The 24,540-nt window shown below is 31.5% G+C and overlaps 1 protein-coding gene across 3 annotated transcripts in view; it reads right to left on the bottom strand.

The window, feature by feature from the left end:
* The window catches only part of LOC118201100 (lon protease homolog 2, peroxisomal-like), an 82,879-nt gene extending 60,200 nt beyond the window's left edge, over window positions 1-22,679 (bottom strand). Inside the window, exons 1-4 of one of the 3 annotated variants that reach the window (XM_035373126.2) lie at window positions 22,445-22,679; window positions 16,855-16,948; window positions 9,985-10,180; window positions 9,410-9,522 (exon numbers count right to left, since the gene is read on the bottom strand). In XM_035373126.2, coding sequence (XP_035229017.1) covers window positions 9,410-9,522; window positions 9,985-10,180; window positions 16,855-16,948; window positions 22,445-22,599 — 558 coding nt within the window. In that variant the 5' untranslated portion in view covers window positions 22,600-22,679. Of the gene's footprint in view, window positions 1-9,409; window positions 9,523-9,984; window positions 10,181-16,854; window positions 16,949-22,444 lie in introns of those variants that run through there. The other 2 variants (XM_085820436.1, XM_085820437.1) reach the window with 2 other exon arrangements.
* Between the last annotated feature and the right edge of the window lie 1,861 nt (window positions 22,680-24,540).

Raw genomic sequence — 24,540 nt, 5'->3', positions numbered from 1 at the left:
GTTATTGTGAAACCATGTTACAGAATGTGTGTTGAAAGAGGGCTACCTGTACTAAACAAAGTTTTAAATACATGTATTTTTTTCTCTCCAACATTCAATGGATTGGAAGAGGGGGGGCAAATGCTTTCAAGAAAACAATCCAAATAGTTTTTAAAAACATTCTTTACTGTGAAACACAGTATTGCCTATTAACTCTGATTGGCCATGCCATATACAGTGGTGGACAAAATCGTGGACACTTTTGGAAATTTTTATGTTTTTGAACTTTGTATGCTTATAAAAAATGTTACATTTCGCAAAATGCAAACTTGTATATATCACTTTAAAGAGAATTTATTACTGAATTCAATACAAAACACAAAATTCAATTATCTGCAATAAAAAAAAAGTTATATGTACTTTAATATAAATAAAAAACAGAGTTATGAAGTGGTTTGTAATGTCTAGCTTTCCTGCCCAATCACTGTTCTTCTTCTGAGAACCTATCAAATGTTAGTAACCGCCAGTAGAAGCTGACATCATGTTAACAGTTGAAACAATTCATTATTTTGCTTTGTTCTGTAGAAGGAGAACCTGTTTCTTATACACTGCAATTACAAGTAGGAATTTTTGTAAAAATTTTTAATATTTAGTCAAGAAGCAATGACATCAAATAAAAGAGTAGATTGGACACCTAGAAAGAGATGCAATATTATTGTGTTAAGAGAAAGTGGTCTTTTCTATGCTGAAATTGCAAGAAAGGTGGGTGGTTCAGTGACTACATCTGGAGTCTGAAAGTTTTGTTTACGATATCAGGAGACAAATTCAATAAAAAACAAAGAAGGAAAAGGCCAAAAAAGGTGCACCACATCTATTGATGACAGAAGAATAAAAAGACTATGTCTCCAAGATAGAAAAATGTCATCAGTGGCCATCAGAAGTGATCTGAATGATGCTGGTATTTCTGTCAGTTCAAGAACAATCAGGAGAAGATTAGCAGATGCTGGACTGAGAGGTAGAATTCCACGAAAAAAGACTTATCTTAATTTTCAGCAAAGAACAAAGGAACACATTAATTGGACAGATGATCAGTGGTCACAAGTTATATGGAGTGATGAAACTAAGATATCGTTATTAGGTAGTGATGGGCGAAAATACATAAGACGTAGAATAGGAGAAGAGCTACATCCTGACTGCATTCAAGCAACTGTGAATAACAGTGGCGTAATTAGAACTTTTGGGCCCCTATGCAAAAAATTTTCCTGGGCCCCTTTCCCAATAAATTTAATGTGCTTAAAAATAAATCAAAAATAAATAAATACATAATTAAAAAAATGCAAAAAGTTAAAAAGAAATCAAGGATTTCAGGAGTCAACGTTTTCATGATGATTTTTATCACATCTGGATTAATTGTTAAAAAATAAAAGCATGTTCTTAGGGAACCAGTTGAAAGGTACGTAACATGAAGAAAGAATAAAAAGGAAAATAATTTCCTTTGACCAACTTGAAATGAAAATTTGCTTTAGTCTGGGTATTTGACTTCAGATGATTTTAATTCAGTTACTTAAGACTTTTTGTGTGATTGCGAGAGACAGATTTTTCTCTCCTTTCACTGAGATGCATACTAATAATAAATGAATAAGTCTATATAAAAAAAGGAACAAGTCAACCTATACCATTAAGAAAAGGAAAAAAGCCTAGATTTGCGGAGATTTTTATATAAAATCCAAGAAGTTTTACATACTAATGTTTTAAATTTTTATATAAAATCTGCGCCAATCTAAGTTTTTCGTTTAAGTTAGCAAACTTATAAATAATTAGCTATATTATAAACTGACAGTCAAGATAATTGATAAACATACAGAAAAGCTATTACATTAATGTATAGTACTCTGTGATTTACAAACTTATGAACATTACATTTATAATAAATATATATTATATTTAGCATTATATTTATTTATATAGAATTATATTATAAATATTATAAATATATTATAAATTTATAATACATTAAGTATATATATATTATAAATGTAAGTTCGTAAGTTAGTATTATATTTATTTATATAGTTTGTAATGAACTTACGAACATGAGGTTCGATTCCCAGCGAAGGCGGTTGCTAATTTTTCATCTCTCTGGCTTCCAAAAAATCCTAATGACACTACAAGTGGCGCCCGAACTAAAAGGGTTGTGAACGATGATTCTCTGCACCCAGGATTTGGTGGCTAGGTCTCCTAAAACCCTAGTCGCCCTTTAAAAAGGGGAGTATATAAATTATTTCTCCCACTTTCCTAGCGTGTGTTCGCGGTATAACGGTAGCACGCTGGGCCGGTATTCCAGAGGTCCGTGTTTCGACTCCCGGCAAAGGCGGTTGCATATTTTTCATCTTTTCTGCTTCCAATTAACCTAATGACTCTACAACCCTTCTTTTAAAATTTGCGTCTTCTAACCTTCATTTCCACAAAATTATTTATCAATAATTAGACGTCCATTTTCTCAGCCATCTCAGCTTCAACGCTCAATCGTGAAAGGTTTGACAACCGATCTTGTGTCATAATGTTTTTATTAGTTTCAGTATTGAAAATGACCTCTCACTTGTGGCTGTGGTTACGGATAATAATAAATAGAATATAAGTGAATTGCACACTTCCGAATAACTGCTTGTCATGTCATAATATTTTACCATTGCTAATTTAGCTAAATCCTTAACGGATTTCAAATTTTGGATTTCTGTTCTGAAAGTATTTATAAATAATAAAAGTTGTACTTCCAGTGCAAGTCTTCTTTATATGTTTTCTGTATTTTTAAAACATTATTAATAATTTCCGTATTTGTTAACGATGACAGTGTTTTAGGTTCTTTACTTCTCTTTTAGTTTTCAAATTTAGTTTCTATGCCCCATTTATTTGCAATAAACTCAGCTTCTTTCATAATGTCTTCAAACTTGTTTCTCATATCTTGCATATTAATAGAAATGCTTTTTAGATGTTGATGAGCTCCGTTCAAGTCGATTGATTTTCGATTGTCGAGCCGTTTCATGAGTTGATCGATCCTGTGCAGGACGTGTTTAAAAAATTTTGTTTTGAATTTTGGGCTGTTATGATGTTTCTTAATGTATGGAAACATAGATTATATTTATATTTCATATTTATCATAAAACTATTTCATGTTAATGTAACAATACTTTAATATTAGTAGACATCTGCATTGTTAATGGTGATAATTTTTTATTTTTCAGATAAATTGATTAAAAGTTTAGCTGAATTGAATAGCAAGTTTTAAATTATAAGAATTTAGTTTATAATTAATTTAGATATTACAAATCAATAACTTACCTTTATAATGAAGAATTATATTTGAGATCACTTTGAAATTTAATTTTAAAGAAAAACTTATGTTTGTTCTCGCCATAGACTAGAGAAATAGCATTATAATAAGAGCAAGTTTAAGTTCAGTTTACTGTTCTGAGTCATCAGCCAATTTACAAGTATACTTGAGGGGTAATATTTCACACTTCAATGCAGCTGTTTAACAAAGAAAGGGGCCCCGCCTCCACTATAAATTTCCACTGTCATTAGTCATAGTAAAACTTTCATCTACTAAGACTTTACTGTAAAGATGTCCATTTCCCTTTTAAAATGCTGAAACATCTGTTTTTTTCTTTTTCCCTTCAGTCAAATTGTATTATTATTATTGTCATATTCCAATGATACATAATACATCACCTACAATATCTTTCTACATTTCCTCTGTATTATAAATGCATTTCAGTTAATGTATAATTATTAAATATTTAACAGTAAAAATTATGGATATTCGAATATTTTTAGAAAATTCTTCACAAGTTTACGACGAAATCATAAACAGGTAGGAACAAATTTTATTGATATGTATCCAAAGAGCTTTGAAAATGATTGTGTAATACGAAATGGAAATTTTAAAATTAAACACAAAATATTCATGGTATGAGGATTCATCTAAATTTAAATACCCACTGTAGCAAAATATGACAATTCTCTTCCAAGTTTCAAGGTCCCAGAAAAGTTTAATAACTTAGAGTTAAGCTTATTGACACTATATTTGAAGATGAGTACTCACACTCTGCCGCATGGATTCTAAAAGTAGTACACATAAATACTTGTTTAGGAAACAAGTAGAAAGTTTCTTCATAATTAGTAAAAATAAAATTGTATGAAACAAGTTTTGCATAGTTCGTAGAGAAATGTGCAAACCTTCATTTAATGAAAATAGGTTTGTTGTACCCCACGTGATCAGAAAGCAAAAATCAGTTAGGAAAAGCGGATATAGTTTAGGAGCATTAATATTTATGATTATTGTTATCTGTTTTATTTGTGTCTTAGAAAGCTATTTATGTCTCAGAAATTAATGACCTCAGATTTCCAGTCTTTACATTGCTTATAAATTAAGCAGTATCAATTTTTTATCTTAATCATTAATTTATTAATGACAAAAATATAAAAAATAAATATAATGTATTGGAACATATATTAATGGAAGCTATTTATGTCTTAGATAAGTTATACAGTGATGCTGAAATGAAAGAGAATAATGTACAAAGGGATTTTATGAGTGAAAATTGCATCATTTACTATTAAAACATGTTAATTAAATTTTTTAATTTGCAAAAATTATTGAAATATTTCAATAACGGAGAGCATTTTTTTCGGAAATATTCCATTCGTTTGTGTAGTGAAAATAGCAATGTAATTCGCTTTCTTTCAGATGTTGAAATGCAACTTAAAACTATTAGAGCAACGCTGCCATTGATATGTTTAATATTTTCAGTAATTAATTTATCGAAATTTACGAAGTAGTATACAGTTTTAGTTGTGTGATACCATTTTTATTATCATTATTATACTATTACTGATTATTTCCCGTACTGAATGCTGTGGAAAGTAAACTAAAAGCAAAAGTAAAGTAATTTGTAAAATTTCATTTCAAATAACGATTAGAAAGTACTTCATGAAGGCGTTCTTCCCCTTAGGAAAATAGTTCTCGAGTGCTTTATTATTATATAATAATTCAATTCAATTCCGTTTAAATAGCGTACAAATTATTGTGCATTACTCAATTAGTATACGCTTAAATGTTTCACGTTGTTAAAAAAATTGTAATTTATTATATTTTTTTCAAACGCAGAGAGATTAATATATTACTTTCAAAACAAATTTAATGTCTTCAGAATTATCTTTTGCAGATAAGTAAGAATTTTTGGTAGATGGGTAATTTACAGGTTAAGAAACACTACAGCTCTTCTCTTTTCTAAAGCAAATCAAGTAAATCCTCAAACGAGTTCTGTGCTTTCAGATTTAATTCTCAATCAGGGATTTTAAAGAATTCCTAACCTGCATTTTATCTGCAATGTGCGAATATTTTCAAAATTTTGATATGAAAAATTGGATAAATATTTATTTACTCATTATTTCAAGTAAAAATATTCACCCATTCCCATTTCCTACTCCCATGAGTGAAAAAGTAATGAATTTCGATAAATTTAATAAAAAAAATTTCATTAAATTTACGCCGGAAATTAACTGAAATATTTGGCCGTTTAATGTTTGAGCATCTGTGTGTTCGTAGCCTGTTGTAAAACTTCCTCCCTTTTTTTCGGACCTTGAATTCATTCAAAGACCCCTAAGCCAAACGGGAAATCTCTCCTTTCCAAATGTGGTGTCATAAACTCTTAGCGTTTCCTTAGAACGGCATTTCGACATGGGGGTGGGGCAAAGTCCTTTCATGCCACAACTGCTCAAGTTACGTCAATGATTTTGTGTTCTTAAGAAAGAAAAGCATGTATTCTGGAGTTAGCAATGAATATTTAGGAATGATCCCCCCCCCCATCCAGCTTATTACTGTATAAAACAGAGGGAAAAAAATCAATCTGCCTTTAACTTTTCCATTTTGTACTGTCAATCGTGCTTCTAAATCCAAAATGTTTCTGTCCCTTACCTTGCCTCTTGATGCGACTGCACAGGTTAAAGTACCATTGTTTTTTACATTGTGAGAATTATACATTCAAACATGCAGATTCTTTCTTATTTAATTTCTTTAAAAATAATACAGGGTGAAATTATTTGGTGGCAACAATTTGAAAAGGGCCTTTTATAGCGAACCAACGAAATACATATTATATTAAATTCTAAGAATCATTCACATTAATAAATTCAATTTCAAATTGAATATTAGGACTGATTTTTGGACTTACGCTACCGGAATAACATAATATGAAAATTACGAACTGCAAATAATATACCATGATTTCTCTTAACTTGCAAAGTTCATTCCAAAGTACCAGAATCCTGCCTAGTTACTTCTTTGATTTATACTTAGAAAATATGTCTACTGATTATTCGATCGTAATGCGAATTATACAGAAACAAATTAATATATAAAATAAGTACTTTATAATAAATAGTTACAATTAATTTCAACTTCCACCGCTTTTTGATTTGGGACTGCAAAAGGAGAAACATTTCCTTTCGGTGGTCGCCTTTAATAATTTTCAGGTTTGAAACTAAGGAATACAAAGGAACTTTTCCTATTTTCCGCTTACTACTATCCCCAAAACTGGGGTAGGTCACGAAGTTATTATATCATAGTCGACTGCTGGAATTTTAACTTTTGCAAACACTTGAATTTAGTTGTTTCAGGTGCTTCCAAGGGCCTCCTATCTGTGTCATACAGAGCATTGCGTCACTGCACCATATAGGTAGGGGGCCCTTAAAAACTTATAAGAAAACGAATTCTATTGTCTACATATACTTAAAGATTCTAAAGTTAAAAGTGAACTGGAGTCAAATCAAGGCTATTTCTCAACTTTAAACAAACGTGTAAAAGGGGTTTAACACAAAATCAAAACATATCAAAATTAAAATAAGAATTTATAGTAGTACAAATTTTAAAAACAAAAATAAAAAGCAAAAGGGAAAAAATACAAGATAAAACATATAAAAATAATAATTAATCTTCTTTTATTGTAATTCTAATTCTGAATCCATCAAGGGAAAATGAATTAAAGCTTCTATATATATGTAATGGAATCCGCCTTTTAAGTTTAAACATGTAAATGTAGTTCAGCAGGACATTTAAGGGCCCCCCTAAGTCTTCGGGCCCCTATGCGACGGCATTTCTTGCATACCCTTATTTACGCGACTGGTGAAGAACCCAGTTAGTGTTATGATTTGGTCATGCATGTCAGCAGATGGTATTGGTCGCCTTCATGTCATCGATCAGACACTGAATGCCAGAAAATACATTGACACTATTCTAGAACCAAAACTTCTACCTTCCATCAGAGATCTCTTTCCCAACAATGCTTCGTTTATTTTTCAGCAGGATTCTGCTCCTTGCCACACAGCCAAAATATCGAAAGAGTGGTTTCGTACAAAGAGCATTAAATTGTTGTCATGGCCAGGAAACAGTCCTGACCTCAATCCTATTGAAAATTTGTGGCAACGTTTGAAAACTCTTGTCCGAATGAGGCGCCCATCAAATAAAAAGGAACTAATTGAGGCTATAATTGTTTCCTGGCATCATGTAATAACAAAATAAGAGCTTAAAACTCTTGTCAGCTCAATGAAACGTCGATGCGAAGCTGTAATCAAAAATAAAGGGTACCCTACCAGGTACTGATAACTCACTGCAATCATCACTATCTAATGTATATCGATAACTATTATCGTTTAACTTTTTCCGTATTGCAAATAATTGAATTTTGTGTTTTGTATTGAATTCAGTAATAAATTATCTTTAAAATGATATATACAAGTTTGCATTTTGTGAAACGTAACGTTTTCTATAAACATACAAAGTTCGAAAACATAAAAATTTCCAAAAGTGTCCACAATTTTAGCCACCACTGTAGGTACACAGCTTAGAATAGCATTTTTTCAACATTTTTATGAAAGTATGTATAGACGCATCTTGAAATATATCCGAGAAATTAAGGCAATTATATTAACATATAAATACATAAATCCAGTACCAGAGAGATTTTGACATTAAAATCAAGAAAACTTATCTTTTCCATGGCAGTTTTTGGAAATTTGTGATTTCTTGGCAAAAACCCTTGATTGGTTGGAGAGTTAAATACGCTTTATAGTAAAGAAAACAGTCTTTAACGATAACACATAAAAAATAGCTTGAATAAAAACAATTGGTTTTATACAAAAATAAGAGTGAGAATTAATTTAAATATAAATATTTAACTACACATAAATATTAGATAATAGTTTGATCTTACTTATTCATTTATTCACTGTCAAAATCAAGTATATAATTTTATACATGAAATATTCTGACCAGCATATTTTCACACTCTCCAGCACCCCAATGAATAATGGAAAATACATCATGATAACCATATTTCTTAAAAACAATACGTCAGGAACTTTTAAATCATAATCATAATCTTCAGTTCTCTGGCAAGAACCCTCGATAACTGCGACAATTTTTATATAAGTTACTAATTAATTTCAGCTAAAAATTCGCAATTTTATATATTTATTTATTTATGGTACTTACTTACTAATGCAATCCCACTTGCATAATATGGCAGTTTTATACAAATTTAAAGGTAAAAGATACTTACCAGATGCAAGCTGCCGATTTTTACGACATTTTTTAAACAGATCCCTACACTATCAATATTTATTTAAATTGACAAACACTGTCAATATATCTAAAAGAATGCCAATTTAAAATATAAATTTTATTTTTTAAATGTGGATAATGTGATCCATTAAAAAAATTAAACACCCACATTTTTCACAAAATGCTTCTGTCATTTTTTTCACTATTCTTCCCTCCCCCATTTCCACTTAAAAAAAAAAAAAAAAAAGAATTGTACAAACACGGCACTGTGCACCAGATATCTACCAAACACATTTCATTATTGCTCTTTAGTGATTTGGGGAAAAAATGGCCTAGTCCTGCAAAATTTTAAGACAGTTTATTACATTGCTGGTCCAAAAGACATTTAAAAGTGACTTTAAAAAATAATATTTCACAATTTATTTATGAAAACTGTTGGAACTTAGAATACAACAAGAAGAATACATATGAAGCTGGTGATACTGCTTGAGTGTAAGATTAACAGCATGATTGCTTGAAGAATGGTTACATGTGAGGTTGCTAGACTTGTCACATTCTGAAAATTTGGTGATTTCTAATAAGGTAGTAGCGATAATATGCAAGTATCATATTTACTTTAATTTAATTGGCAATTTAAGATAACCAAACAAAAATATTAAAATTTATAACATTTATTCTTATAACTAAATTTTTTTACTATTTCCACAGTTTTATTAAATATTTTAATACAGCAGTTAAAATACTGAATAAAATCCACTGTATAATTTCAATTTTTTATAACTCAAGAGTAGCATTAAAAATTGTTGCTACCTTTAGTCTTACAACAGCAGGCACTGACAAATCAAGCATGTCAATTAACTTCGTAGCTTGCTCTCTGAATTGTTCCATTAAATCCGATAACTCAGTATTTGGTTCATCAACCTCTGAAACAGATATATTACAAGTAAGTTTTTTAAGAAATCATGTTTTATTTGATCTTCTCCATTAGAGAACAACACACATCAAACAATTTTCTCTAAAAAGATACATGCCCCAACTTGATGATACTTCCAGTGTAAAACATACTTTCAACATCTGCTCATTTCAACTGCAATTAAAATTTTGCTGACTGTAAGAAACATTTCTCTTAGTGTAGCTATTTCAAATATTAGAGAATGAAACAGAATTACAAATTTATAGATAATTATAACTTTGATAATAAAAACTCGGTTATAAGAGAGAACATCTTATTAATTTAAAGATGGCCAATACACAATACTGATGCATATATCTTTCTACAGAAAGTTTCCAATGTATGTTGTTTTACAGAGAATGATAACATTTTGTTTTTCATATGTTTAAAAATGTAAAAAAATATTTAAAAGGATAAAAAAGTGTTGACTAACCCGAATCTTCACCAGGTAACCTATCTAACTGACGCACACTAGCAATTAAATATGGCGATTTTTCAGTAATTCTTTCAAGTTTAAATCTACACAAGCCTGTCACAAGTAATGTGTAAGCTGGACGTGGCCAATTTGTACCAGTAACTTGAATAACAATACCTGCTGTTCCTATAGAATGCAGGACGTTGCCATCATCCTATTAAAAAAAAATAAATAAATAAATCTTATATGCTGAATCTTTTTTCAGAAATAAACGGGCAGCTGCAATTTTTTTTCCGGGGGGGGGGGCATTTACAGATTACAACATAATGACACACATTAATGAGAAAAAGTGAATATAATGTTCCATATATATTCTATACTTTTTTGCAGATAAAATTTTTAGATAATTTGCTTTAGATTTTTAAATTACTTTACAACAAAGATAATTGTAATAAATAGCAAAAAATAGGGTCTTGATGAATTTTAGCTGTAATTAATTACATAGAACACATCTCTTTATTCATCATTTACCACTTTATTCAAAACTACATTTCATATACTTTTAGTTCACTCTTTGAACATATTTCACTGTAAATGATACTCTTTATGTCATATTATTACATAGTGCATTTGTATATACAGGTTATATAGTGCATGTATATGTATTTATACATACAGACAGTATTATTTAATTTTAATATGCATTTACAAGTGATATGTAGTTTGTATATTAGTTACAGTTTTAAAGAAAAACATATTTAAGAGCTAAAAATAAATACCAGATTTTCTCTATCATGATTTGTAGTTTCTGAATACATATATACACAGGAGAGCCAAAGCATGACCACCTGCTAAATAACACGTTGGGTGAACTCTGGCCTGTAAAACAGCTGCAACTCACCTTGGCATGGATGCCACAAGTTCTTAGTATATGACTGGAGGCAGGTTGCACCAAATGTCTAAGCAGCTGGGTCATGCAAAGTCAAGATATTCCGAAATGGTGATGTCTGAGCTCTGAGCAGCTGCTCCATGACATCCTAAATGTGCTCTATCAGGTTAAGATCCGAGTACATCGAGATTAAATACTACATTTAGTAAGGAATGATAACGATAGTGCTGACAGATCAACTTCCAGTTCATTGCGCGCTGCAACGTCCCCCCCCCCACGCAGAGCAATGCGAAATTGATAAACAGATTTCGGAACAGTTAGATAAACAAAGGATATGCCTTTATCCATTTTTTGTAGTAATTCGTTTTTTGTTTGATGGACATCGAAACATACTTTCGTTTTCTAGATCATTTGGAAGCTCCAGCATCGGAAATTCTATTTGACATAATCGAAAGTTCAAGCTTACTTTTATAAAATTGCTCTTACAGTCTGCAAAAAATAATAAGCTGGATCCAATTCGAAGATTAAGGAACAACGAATCATCAACATTAACTGAAATAGATAATTAGATAATTTTAGCTTATGCCGTCCGTTATACATTACATGCACACGCGAAAACGTATTCTGCGCTTGCGCAGACGCATATGCGCAGTCGTAAATGTCTTGTGCGCACATGTAAAACGTTTATGCGCATGCACAGAAAGATTTTAGTTTTGAAGTCCGGATTATAGATCATTCCGGATTATGGGTGTCCGAATTAACGACTTTTGACTGTACTGTTAAAATACAATCATTTTTTTTCTTTCATATTTTATATCTTATATGTATATATAAATGTATATACATTTATGACAAATATCATGGCCGCCTAAAGTTAACTAATCTAAAAATGCAGAATACTTTGAAATATATATTTTCACTCTTGAAAATAAGGCAACTACATCATATTCTCTCAATGCATTTATGGATTTCCAAACACTTTTATGAAACTAATCCAATGTTTAATTTTAAATATATTAAGGTATAAAAAGTTCTTGCTTCATTTTGAAGGCTTTACTGACTAATAGCCTCTTACCCCTCAGTGGTTCAATATAATATATATATATATATACAAAGTGATTCTAAATTGTTGTTTTTAGAAATTAAGAAGGGTGATAATACTCATCCAGATGAGCAATAATTACCATAGAACATAGGGTCCCATTCCACTCTGAGAGACAGAAAAGAGGAATATTAGAATTTCAACCTGAACTTACAACTGTGTTGAGAGAGTGAATGAACGAGACCAAAAGTTGCACAATAAGTTTAGTAAAAAATCTCACAGAGAATGCACAAAATGGATAAAACCGAAAACTTGGCTTTCGAGTGTTAATTCGAGCTCAGACTTTGAGGGCAAACACTTAAATACACATCTGTGGCTGGCAAGGTCTCAACCTCACAAACAATTGCAAGAAGTTAATTATCTAAATTATTAGGGAGAGATTATCTATCAGGGAAAAAAACTGCAAATATCAAGGTAGCCAGTTTTTCCACCCCTTCGCCATCTTCTATCCTGTGCTTCTGAACTTAACTGTGGTGTGCTCATTCTACTTGAAGCGCCCTTTTATGAGACACGAAGTTCTGACTGCCAGAACACAGCATGAACGTTTCATGCTAATCTCAGCATACAGTGGAAATTGAAGTTAGTTGATTCAGTCCTTGATTAGATAATTAACTTGTTGCATTGTTTGCAAGGTTGAGACTTTGCCAATTAAATATGTGCATTTGAGTATTTGCCATCAAAGTCTGAGCTCAAATTAACACTCAAATGCCAAGTTTTCAGTTCTATCTGTTTTGTGCACTCTGCGAGTTTTTCACTGAACTGATTGTGCAACTTTTGGTCTCGTTCATTCACTCTCCCAACAATGTTGTAAGTTCAGGTTGGAATTCTAACATTCCTCTTTTCTGTCTCTCAGAGTCAGATGCGACCCTATGCTCTATGGTAATTATTGATTATCTGGATGAGTACTATCACTCCTCTTAATTTGTAAAAACAATTTAGAATCCTCCTGCATATGTTACTCTGAAAGATCGAAATTGGAGAAAGTCGACACATACCATATACATTGGTCCAAGACCAAATATTTCATTACATTCTTGTACATTCAGACCAACACCGGTGTATGTCAACAAGCACAAATATACTGGAGGTCAAAAAGAGAAGTCGAGGTCAAAAAAGGGGCGACAGTGTGTCGCCAAATCCTTTGCTCTGCTCCGACTGAAGTTATGTGGCATGTATTTGTTATACTCAGGAAAAAAATCACAGATACACTATGGTGGAGGTCGAAAAGAGAAATCGAGGTCAACAGAGGGGCAACAGTCTGTTGCCAAATCCTTTGTTCTGCTGCGACTGAAGTTATGCGACATGTATTTGTGAAAATCTGGAACACTGTTTGTCAGTCAGGATATATAGAATATGTTAACTGCATGAATGAACGATAATGATACAAATAAATGGTCAGATGGTTTTTTCTTTGTTCAGTTTGCCAAGGATACTACATATCATGAAGGAATACGCCAAAGTCCTTATGAAGTCATGTTTTTTTTTTAAACCAAGAAGAGGCTTATGCAAGGTTTGATGGTATGCACAACGTTTTCTTAAATTTTGTTTTTTTTTATCTGATACCCTAATTTATATTGAATGGATACTGCAGTGAATCATGAACTTTTTTTTTTGAAAACTTAAATGCATTAATTGCAAGTAAACGAGAAGACAATTGTGTTTATTTTTCACAAGAAAAGTACTCTAAAATACTTTCTGAAGCGATTTCTCCAAAAATTAAATGCAGCACACCTTTGGATTACAGACGATTAAAACATTTTAAAAGTTAATGATGAAAATAATTAATTGTACCCTTAAAACCAGGAGAAATGAATATCCAGCATTATGTTACTAATGATGAAATGTTCAGCATACTCTTTGAAAATTGCACTAGGATAAGCCACGGAGGAAGAACACGTATGCTTAAAGATTTGCAAGGTAAATACAAAAATATTGCATATGAAGTTGTAACGTTATATTTAAATTTGTGAACAATGTCAAATGAAGCATAGTGTACCTAAGAAAGCTACTGTTGTGAAACCAAAGTCAGTTCTGAGTTCAAGACAAGTTGATCTGATAGACCTGCAGTCACACAGGGATAATGAGTATAACTTCATAATAGTGTATCAAGATCATTTAACTAAGTTTCTCCAACTACGACCATTGAAAACTAAGACAGCTGAAGAAGTAGTGTATCATCACACTCAAATATTTTTAACATTTGGTGCTCCAGCTATATTGCATTCAGATAACGGTAGGAAATTCAGTAATCAAGTCATATCCGAACTATGCACTATGTGGAAAGATGTTAAGATAGTTCATGGAAAGCCTCGTCATAGTAAAACACAAGGCACAGTTGAAAGGGCTAATCAGGATATACAGAATATGTTAACTGTATGGATGAACGATAACAATACAAATAAATGGTCAAATGGTTTGCCCTTTGTTCAATTTGCCAAGGACACTACATTATCATGAAGGAATATGCCAAAATCCTTATGAAGTCATGTTTGGCATTAAACCAAGAAGAGGCATAGCATTGTCTTTTCTGCCTGGCAAACAAATCACAAATATTGAAACCGAAAAACAACTCTAAAAAGTTGCTAATACTTTTGAAACTGAAGAAAAGAAACTGTTAATACTTTTGAAGAAACTTTGAGCAGTGGCCATACGGAAAACCATATTCCAAAGAAAAATATTGAAAAGGACATGCAACCTACCACATCTCCATATCAAGCCCTGATTGAATAACACAAGTTAATTTCTATCAAAAGACTGGCCATGAAAGAGAATATTCTACTGCAAGCAACAAAAATGTTACAAACCTTAAAAAAAAAGTCTTGCTGAAACTGGTGATATCGTACAAATACAAGTCCCTGATGTCAATTGTGGTCGTATAGATGCCCGAAATGTGTTGGCAGTTGATTGTTGGAATAGAAAACTCCAACTTTTATAAACTAGCAAATAAAAATGGCACCTTCAAGCAGTTTTATACCTGTAATCAGTTCATAATTTGTTAAGAAAAGTTACTTTCTATAGATGAGATTTGTTCTCAAGAAATACTTCTGAAAGAAGCAGCTGCAGCTAATTAAAGAAGTGGAGGGCAAGGCCATACATGCTGTCACTGCAAAAGGAAGTGTTCTACAACTAAATGCAGTTGTAAAAGCAAGGGACTCTTGTGCAAATCAAAATGTCATAAAAGTTCAAGTTGTTGCAATAAATAAGATTTCAATCACATAAGGTTTATTATTATTATTATTTGTCATATAGAATGTACTGTTTAAAAAAAGTTTATTTACATGTGGTGTTACTTTAGTTTTTTCGTATTTTGACATATACAGCATAAATGCAAAAGTCAAAAAAAAAAAAAAAAAAAAAAAAAAAAATTACTTCATTGGCTAAATTTAAAACTAAATGCTTAATATTTATCCAAGCACAACTGCTGTCATTATTAAGAAGGCAAGTAATATCAAGTAGCCCTTCTCATATTAGAATCTAAAGCTACATGTTCTGCAGTGAAAACGCCTCTACAGAGTTATGAACAACTCTCCTCACCAGGAATGGTTACTCCTCTCAGTACCACAGGCAAAAACTTTACATCACCCTTGTGAAGTTTTATCGCGCCTGAAATACAGAGGACAAAACGCATATCTCCGACATATTCAACATCTACCATTAATGCATTGTGAATGTCAACATTGTTGGTGTAAGTCAGAAATATGGATATTTGGCAAATATTTTGGACGAACACCAAGCTATGTGACTATGTGAATGTCGACATTCACATAGTCACTTGGTGTTTATCTAAAATATTTGCCAAATATCCTTATTTCTCGCAGGTCATAGACTTTTTAATTTACTTTTATTTTATTTAAAATATATATAAATATATTGGGAGTCGGAGGACCTCATCCTGATATCACTGAGTTGCAAGCAATTCCTGATCATGTGATAACTATTCCTGATAATGTGCAAGCTGGCCCAGACAATCACTCCCCTCTGCCAAACTGGACACTTTCATGCATAAATGCAGGAATATTCCATGTACTAGGTTCTCTCCAGGTGAGAATCCGCCTATTGTCAGGATGTAACTGATCCCTGAAGACCACACTGCTCCACTCGTATCATTCCTATCTGAGATACTCATGCCCCCACCTTCTGCAGGCAGTCCGATGGTCCAGTGTCAAGGAAACGCAAACCACAGGTCTGTGACAAATGCATATGATGGACAAATGCATATGATGGAGTCGGTTTTAAACAGTTTGATCAAAACTCTAGTACCAAATGACATTTCATATTCTGACCATTAGTGTTAAATAATGAATCTCGTTTTGTGTTGTTGCAGGTGTATGACCTTGACCCAATCTTCTGTAAACATTTCCAGTTTCCAAAAATAGATTCCTTAGTCTGGAAAGGACACTTTGAGAAACTCCTAAGGCTACTGCTACAACAGAGTGCCTTTGAATTGCCTCTAAACCTCCAAAGACCCTCCAGGCTACTGATTCAACAAAGTCATAATGCTGAGACAAAGTATTCACCATTACAAAAAAATCAATATGTGTCAACTGTTTTTAATCTCCTCCTACAGAAGAATTGCTGCAATTTGCTTTTCACTCTTTATCAAAAACGCTTAGATTTCAATGGCACAGACAAAATTTGCATATTCCCAACTTTGTAAACATCTTTTTTAACCTCTTTTATGTAGTTCTTGTCAAAAAAAAAGTATCAATTATATGATTATTTCACATCAAACTCGCAATATACCCTCACCAATCTGAGCAGTGTATGTATGTATGTATGAGAATATATGTCTTGAAATGAAAGTTTTGAAACATATTTTTCTGAAAATTGAAACTGTACAATTTTACAAATTTTATATGTATTTTATCTTAAAGTTGGCAATCACTCCATAACATACCTCGTCAGAAGAATGCAATTCCCTAGGTACAACTCCAATAATAGCACTACTGAGGGTACTTCGACTAAGTAAATGGTTCCTCACCATATTCATGCTGTCCAAAAGAAAAATAATAACATATCATAAAAATTAAATTTACAATAAAAATAACATTCAAAAAGAATAAACATGGCTCTCCATAACAATCGCAGAAAGCCATGAGACAACAATAAGAAACTTACATTGTAGATAATTTAATAATAAATGAGCAACGAAATATTAGATTGCATTATTATTAATATTAGATTTGCCACAGCAAGTAGTAATGACTGTATATAACCACAATGGCACAGGATGCAGTAAAAATGGTTATTTAAAAAATATTCACCCATGTTATGTTTTACTGCATTTCAAAATTCATACTAAATAACTAGTGGTAAAGCTAAAAAAATCACCATCATGCAAAAACATCCTTGATTTTCCTGAATGGAAAATAACTACAGTCAAAAGTCGTTAATTCGGACACCCATAATTCGGAATGATCTATAATCCAGACCTCAAACCTAAAATCTTCCTGCGCATGCGCCGCGTTGACGCAATGCGCGCAAGACATTTACGACTGCGCATATGTGTCTGCGCAAGCGCAGAATACGTTTTCGCATGCGCGTTTAATGTATAACGGACGGTATAAGCTAAAATTATCTAATTATCTATTTCAGTTAATGTTGATGATTGCGCTGTTCCTTAATCTTCGAATTGGATCTGGCTTATTATTTTTTTGCAGACTGCAAGAGCAAAAGTAAGCTTGAACTTTCGATTATGTCAAATAGAATTTCCGATGCTAGAGCTCCCAAAGGATCTAGAAAACGAAAATATGTTTCGATGTCCATCAAACAAAAAAAGAATTGCTACAAAAAATGGATAAAGGCATATCCTTTGTTTATCTAACCATTCCGAAATCTGTTTATCAATTTCGCGCTGGGGACGTCGCGGCACGCAATGAACTGGAAGTTGATCTGTCAGCACTATCGTTATCTTCAGGGCAGATGTTTTTATTTTATTCCACTTATAATTCCTTACTAAATGTAGTATTTAATCTCGATGTACTCCGTCTTTGATATGATTTAAATCAAATTCCTCATCATTATAAATATCACGAATACAAATCAAATAGTTTTCTGGTTGCAATTTTCTAATTTCGGCTATGCGTAAGGTATGCTTTACGCATGCGCGCGTTGAAAGAAATGTTTAATAAAGTAAACAAATAAATATTAAGCTTCTTTTTTTGTAAATTTTGATACCCTTTAGATCAGAATTGCTCATTATTTTATAAATTACGGTTTCATATTTTTAATTTTATAATTTCTGCATGCCATCTTACCAGATTTAAACTGATGATCTATAATCCGGAAAAATCGATAATCCCGAATCGCCGAAGTTCCGACGAGTCCGGATTAAAGACTTTTGACTGTAGTATGTTTCCATTAAAACTATACCACTTGGCACATTTTTTTGTTGTTGTTGTTGTCATTGTTTGTTTTTTCGTTTGAGCATATTTCCTTGGAGCGAGGTGTCGTAAGTTTGATTTGGCTTCTTTCCTGGATGGATTCTTTTTTACTGCAATAAATTCCACTTGCCAAGAGATGAGAAGAAACTATTCTGTTTCTTTCCAAGAAAAGCTGCATTCAAAGAACTACCTCATGCATTTAAAAACGTACCTCAAGTCAGCAAAAAAAAGTAATCTGAATACAAGCATTGTCTGTTACCATTGCACACTCTTTTTGCTACTACCATACGATTCCTTTACTTGTGGTATCTGGATTTAACATCTTTAAGTTTTGCAAATCATAACATAATGGTTGATTAGAATAATTACATAACAGAGGTACATAAAAATTCCTTGTTATCCTTAATTCCTTGTTAAGTCAAAAATTGATGGATGGAACAAAATTATCGAAACTAATGATCTGATCATTCATATGTTTCTGATCATTACGTTCCACTTAATATTAAGCCAATTGCATCGGAAAAGAAGTATAAAAATCTACCAATATGGCACCAAAAAGTACCAATATTAATGAAAAGCACTAACAGTCATCTATACCACTGATGGCTAATTAGTGGGCCTTAGGAATATACATCTCTCCAAATCTTTTCGGTGGCCTACGGTTAACAAAACTTAATTCTTATGACTACAGATTTTTTTTTTTTTTTTTTTTTTTTTTTTATTCACATATACTTTCCTATAATCTACTGACAACATGGTATTCACAGATAAACAGTACACTTGGGGATTTCTATCAGTGCATAGCTGACTTTGGAGAATCATTTACTTTCTATGAATGCCATTGTATTGTCATTAAGTTTCACATTTCATCTTGGTACTATTTGGTACTTGGCTTGTTAATAAAAATACCATGGTTGTCAAAGTTTCTTCCACAGTGGAAAAAAAACTGGTTGGAAGAAACTAATTCTTTGATTTATTTTAAATTAATACATATGTTTTATAATTCACTTAATTATCTTCATGTTTTTTTGTTTTTTTTTATGCCTGCAATAACCTTTTGTGCTAACACATACGTATGTATGTATATTTGTGTATTTTCTACGAGATCTGTTTTTAGATATATGAATTTAGACAGATTCTAAAATTAAATTTCAATCCATAGCAATAGCAAAAACAGCAAAATAATTATTTAGGAAGAATTTAAAAAAAATAATTTAAAAGAATTAAATTACAAAATTACATCTCAATCATCATAAAAAGCATAACAAAACAGAATATTTTTTGCTATAGAATGGATAACAAACTTTATAATTATGAATGAATAATATTCTATAAAATCTCTAATCCTGCAGAATTTTAATATCAGGGTCATGTTATACTTCAGAAATGACACATTCCTTTATACCATTAAAAATTTAGCATATTACAAATGCTATCCGGATAAAGTGAAATTTTGACAATAGCTTATTCTTAACATGACTGGTCAGTTTCTCTCAGAGTGGAAATAAATTGGTCAGAAGAAACTGTTTTTTTTTTATTTCTTATCATATTTATATTTCATTTGGCTCTAGTGTAGAATTGGGTGCCCCTTCGATCAACAACAATTTTTCGTAAAATTTTGGCGATGAAATCTCATTTCTGGTTACCATGATAGTTTAACTTTGTTTTAGCCTCCTGATTTTTTTAAAATAAAAATAGATTGATGTGTACATGGACAAATTTAAAGCAGTGCGCAATGCCTAGTTTGTGCAATTCTGGGATTTTTTTTTTTTTTAAGTGAAACCAGATCGATGTGTACATGCACATAGAGTTTATGCAATTCTTTGACTTAAAAACTTTCATCGACGTATGTCGATGAAACCTTGTTCACCTAGGTTTACTTGTTAAAAAAACGCATAAGTTTCTTTTCAATACATCTAAACATCGGAATTTCATATTAATAACAGGAAGAGGAAAAATACAATTAACAGATTGCGTAACTAGCTAGCTATGCAAGACGTTGGGAACATCAAAGAAAATCGACAAACTCGAGAATTTTTAAACAATTTATGGAATTTGTAAAACGTTAGATATACAGGATCCAGATAGCAAAAGAATTAAGAAAAATTATTACAATTACGATAACACTTGGAGTCATGTCAACAAACGTAGAATGACGGACTGCCGGATTAAAATAAACAAATTTTTACTATATTTATAAAACATCACAATAATTATTGTCTGCATTTTGAAATTATTGAATTTGAAATTATTTTGGTTTTGTGTAGCGGCCATCTTGAAATTGTGTCTTCCTGGCACCGATCTTGGCGTCAAAAAAGAAACATCAAAACACAAGGGGCACCCAATTGTAAACTTTTACCTTTCATTTATACATAACCCTATTATATTACCAATGAATTTCAATTTTTTCATTATAAGTAAATTTAGCCTCCTTTATATGCTCACATTAACATTGATAATATGTATGTTTTACATATGCAGGTACTTTTTTTCATAAAATTAGGCTAAGTAACAACTTTGATGTGGATTAAGACAATCAATTTCAAGGGCAAACAGGTATATTTTCCTCTTTACCAGGAGCAAAGGAATCTGAAGATGGCAGATATATTAGTTACATAGTAGGATTGTATATTTGGGCAGATTTCTTTCCTCCTGATGAAGGACTTGCACTCATTCTTATAACAGTCTTAATTAAAGTCTATGTTAAACACAATATTGTTGCTTTGCCTAATTTTATGATTTTACTTTGGCATGTTTCTCTTCTGTCTTGATGTATTCATTTTGCTATGAAATCTGCTTTTACATTTGTGAACTTGGATAGATTTTTTTAACTGTATTCCAATTCTATACAGTAATAAAAACAGAAAAATTAATATTTTTCAGAAAGAACAGAAAACACAATAGAATCTACATCATCATTAAGACAATGTAATGTATTGAAATGAACATACAATTATCTGTGATAACTTTCAATGGATAAAACAAAAGAAAAACTTTACACTAATCCACTAAGTTCTCTTACCCCTGAACATTCACATTCAGACAGGTGAAAGTTTTGTTGAAATGTTTGGCATTCAATGTTTCTTGTCAGAATTGCTTTGTTCTAAAAATACATCACAATAATTATTGTCTGCATTTTGAAATTATTACTTGCTCAGCAAAATACAGTATCACTTCCATATCTGAAGTGAACATGGCAAGGCACTGCAAATTAATGACAATTTCTGTTAGAAATTTAGTTATTCATCATTGGAAAGATGGTAGAAGCATTCAAAATATCCAAATAATATCTTTGAAGTAAGGCAATCAACTATCACTGATTCTCTGATGTTATAAAATGATGAATAGAGTGGAACTGGTGAAAATGCACTGAAGTCTTGACCACATTCCAAACTAACACCAAGGAATCAAAATTTATCTATGAAAAAATTACACAAGCTCCAAAAATTAGCACTCTTAAATTTGTAACAGATTTAGGAGAGCGGTTTGCAATTAAAGTTAACTCTGAAACTGCTAAGACAATTGTCAGGGCATATGGATACAATGGGCAAACATCAAGAATGCAAATTCTTTAAAACACACACATTAATTACAAAAAGAAAAATTAAGAAATCAGATACAAGATTTCTAAACAGGGCATTTATACCAGATCTCAAATATTCAATTATTGGAATTTATTCCCAATTTTAAGAAAAATGCAGTAATACGTCGATGAAACCTTGTTCACCTAGGTTTACTCGTTAAAAAACGCATAAGTTTCTTTTCAATACATCTAAACATTGGAATTTCATATTAATAACAGGAAGAGGAAAAATACAATTAACAGATTGCGTAACTAGCTAGCTATGCAAGACATTGGGAACATCAAAGAAAATCGACAAACTCGAGAAATTTTAAACAATTTATGGAATTTGTAAAACGTTAGATATACAGGATCCAGATAGCAAAAGAATTAAGAAAAATTATTACAATTACGATAACACTTGGGGTCATGTCAACAAACGTAGAATGACGGACTGCTGGATTAAAATAAACAAATTTTTACTATATTTATAAAACATCATGGTTATGTTACAAAATGTCAATAAAATGTATCGTAATTACTTTTTCTCTGATGAAACAGGTATCCGAATGGATGCACCTGGAAATAATACTCCATCAATTAGTAAAAGCGGAAGCCTCCGCGGCAACTTGATGTGAGAGGTAGCCATCTTTGAAGCTAATACAACGCCCTCTATCGAATTTAAGAGATCAATCATCCCTCATTTGTAGCGCCGTGGTTTCTTCGGCTGGGAACAGAAACCGAAACGTTGCAAGCAGCCGCACTAACCTTTCGATAGAAGCTCGTAGTGATAATGAGAGCATTTGTTCAAAAAACCTGATTCACCTGACCGTGCGAGCTATCATGCACCAATGAGAAAAGCGAAATGAAATCACATGCCGTAAGCGTGCTTTGTTTTCGATATCCATGTTTATGGTTCGCTTTTCTCTCCGACTATTTTGCGGCATCAGCAAATTGTCATTTTGGGGGAAATGGAGATCTGCACTATGGTTTTCATTAATTCTTTTTTTCTACTTTATTTGTTTATCATTCGTATGTGAGTAATGTAAGTAATCACATATGCCTTTTAACTGTAATATTTGGCTAATCTTCCATCTTCCAAAGGAATAGGTTTCTGAGTTGTTCACTGCGTTTTTTCATGTTGCTGCGCTAAATTTAAGAAATTTCGCAGTTTATGCCGATGTGTGTGATATATATATATATTTAAAAAATTCTTTCCCTCTTTTGGGGGGGTTAAACTATAATTTATTTTTCCTGAAAAAAATTCATTTATTATCATTATTATTTGTTTTTATGTAAAGAAATGTAATATCTGAAGAAGAAAACATGGATGAGTTACTGTATTTTTCAGCGTAACTCGAAATTCTAGGCCAAAACAAATCTAAAGAGGTCTAAACGACTTAAACCGCGAGTATGCAAAATCATAATGACTTCTATTTATATTTATTAACAAAGTTAATCATTATATTGAATAAAACTAAATTATTATATATTTATCATTCCAAATAAAATATCAAGTAACAGAATATATTTTGCTTCATAATCGAAAAAAAAGTATTATATGAAAATTTTATGAAGAGAAAAAATAATAATGGCAGCGATCTGTGCTGGTGAAACATTTATAAACAGAGGTATATAGATAAATCGTTTTTTAATTCGCTAATTTTTAAATCAAAGAGTCAGATTTAAAAATCATCCTTTATAAATTGTAAACTATTTAAATTTGTCGAAATGTGCAATTTATTTAACCATTGAGCTTTTGACCGCACATACGAAAGACTAGACTAGATCTGTTTTGAGTTAATTGCAGTTTTGTGAGACAATTAATGTTCTAAGCGATTTTTTTTCTGATGTAATTACAGTAAATATTGCCTTATTCATTATTATTTAAGGTATTTAAGTTTAAAATCTAGATTGATAGTCTTCGCACATTAAAAATTAAAACGCTCATTCGTATTATTTTTCTCTTCTGCTTTTTCTATTAGATCGAGTCCTCCTCCTGAGCAGAATGGTGCATCACTAGAGTACCTAGGTGCAATGATCTACCTCTGTCGAAAAATAAATTATTTCGAATGCATCAACATAAATGCAAAATTAAAAGTTCTATGGATTATTCTACTTTTATAGACTTTTTATGCAAAAATTTATAAAATTAGAGAAAATTTCATAAATGTCACAAATCCATAAGGTGATCATGTATATTAGGCACTAGTTAAAAATATCGAGCTGGCGACATGTGATGAACATGAGAAAAATACGAGCACAGGCAGTTATGAAAATATAGGGCACAAAATATATAATTTTAACATAAACACAAAATAACATCATAAACTGATAGCCCAAATTAGTCAAAGTTCCAGTACAAAATTTAAGTTATATACATATTGAAAGATGGTTCAAAAGAAGTCGAAAATGCAAAAAGTCTAATTTCCACTTATACTAGATAAATTTACACTAAAAATCTCTTCTAATATGTTAAAGAAGACAAAAATGTTTTCTATGGGAGTAGGTGCAGCACGAGTTTCATCCAATCGATTTGTGATTATTTTCATTACTTAAAAAATAGAAAATTCACTAAAAATTTTATTTACTTCACTAATGACATGCAAAAAGTTCTTAAAAGTAGAGGAGATATTAT

The sequence above is a fragment of the Stegodyphus dumicola genome, chromosome 7 (genome assembly GCF_044657685.1).
Source record: "Stegodyphus dumicola isolate Sdum_Otavi_A_Nest chromosome 7, ASM4465768v1".
NCBI lineage: Eukaryota > Metazoa > Arthropoda > Arachnida > Araneae > Eresidae > Stegodyphus > Stegodyphus dumicola.
This window is presented reverse-complemented; position numbering and strand designations above follow the sequence as displayed.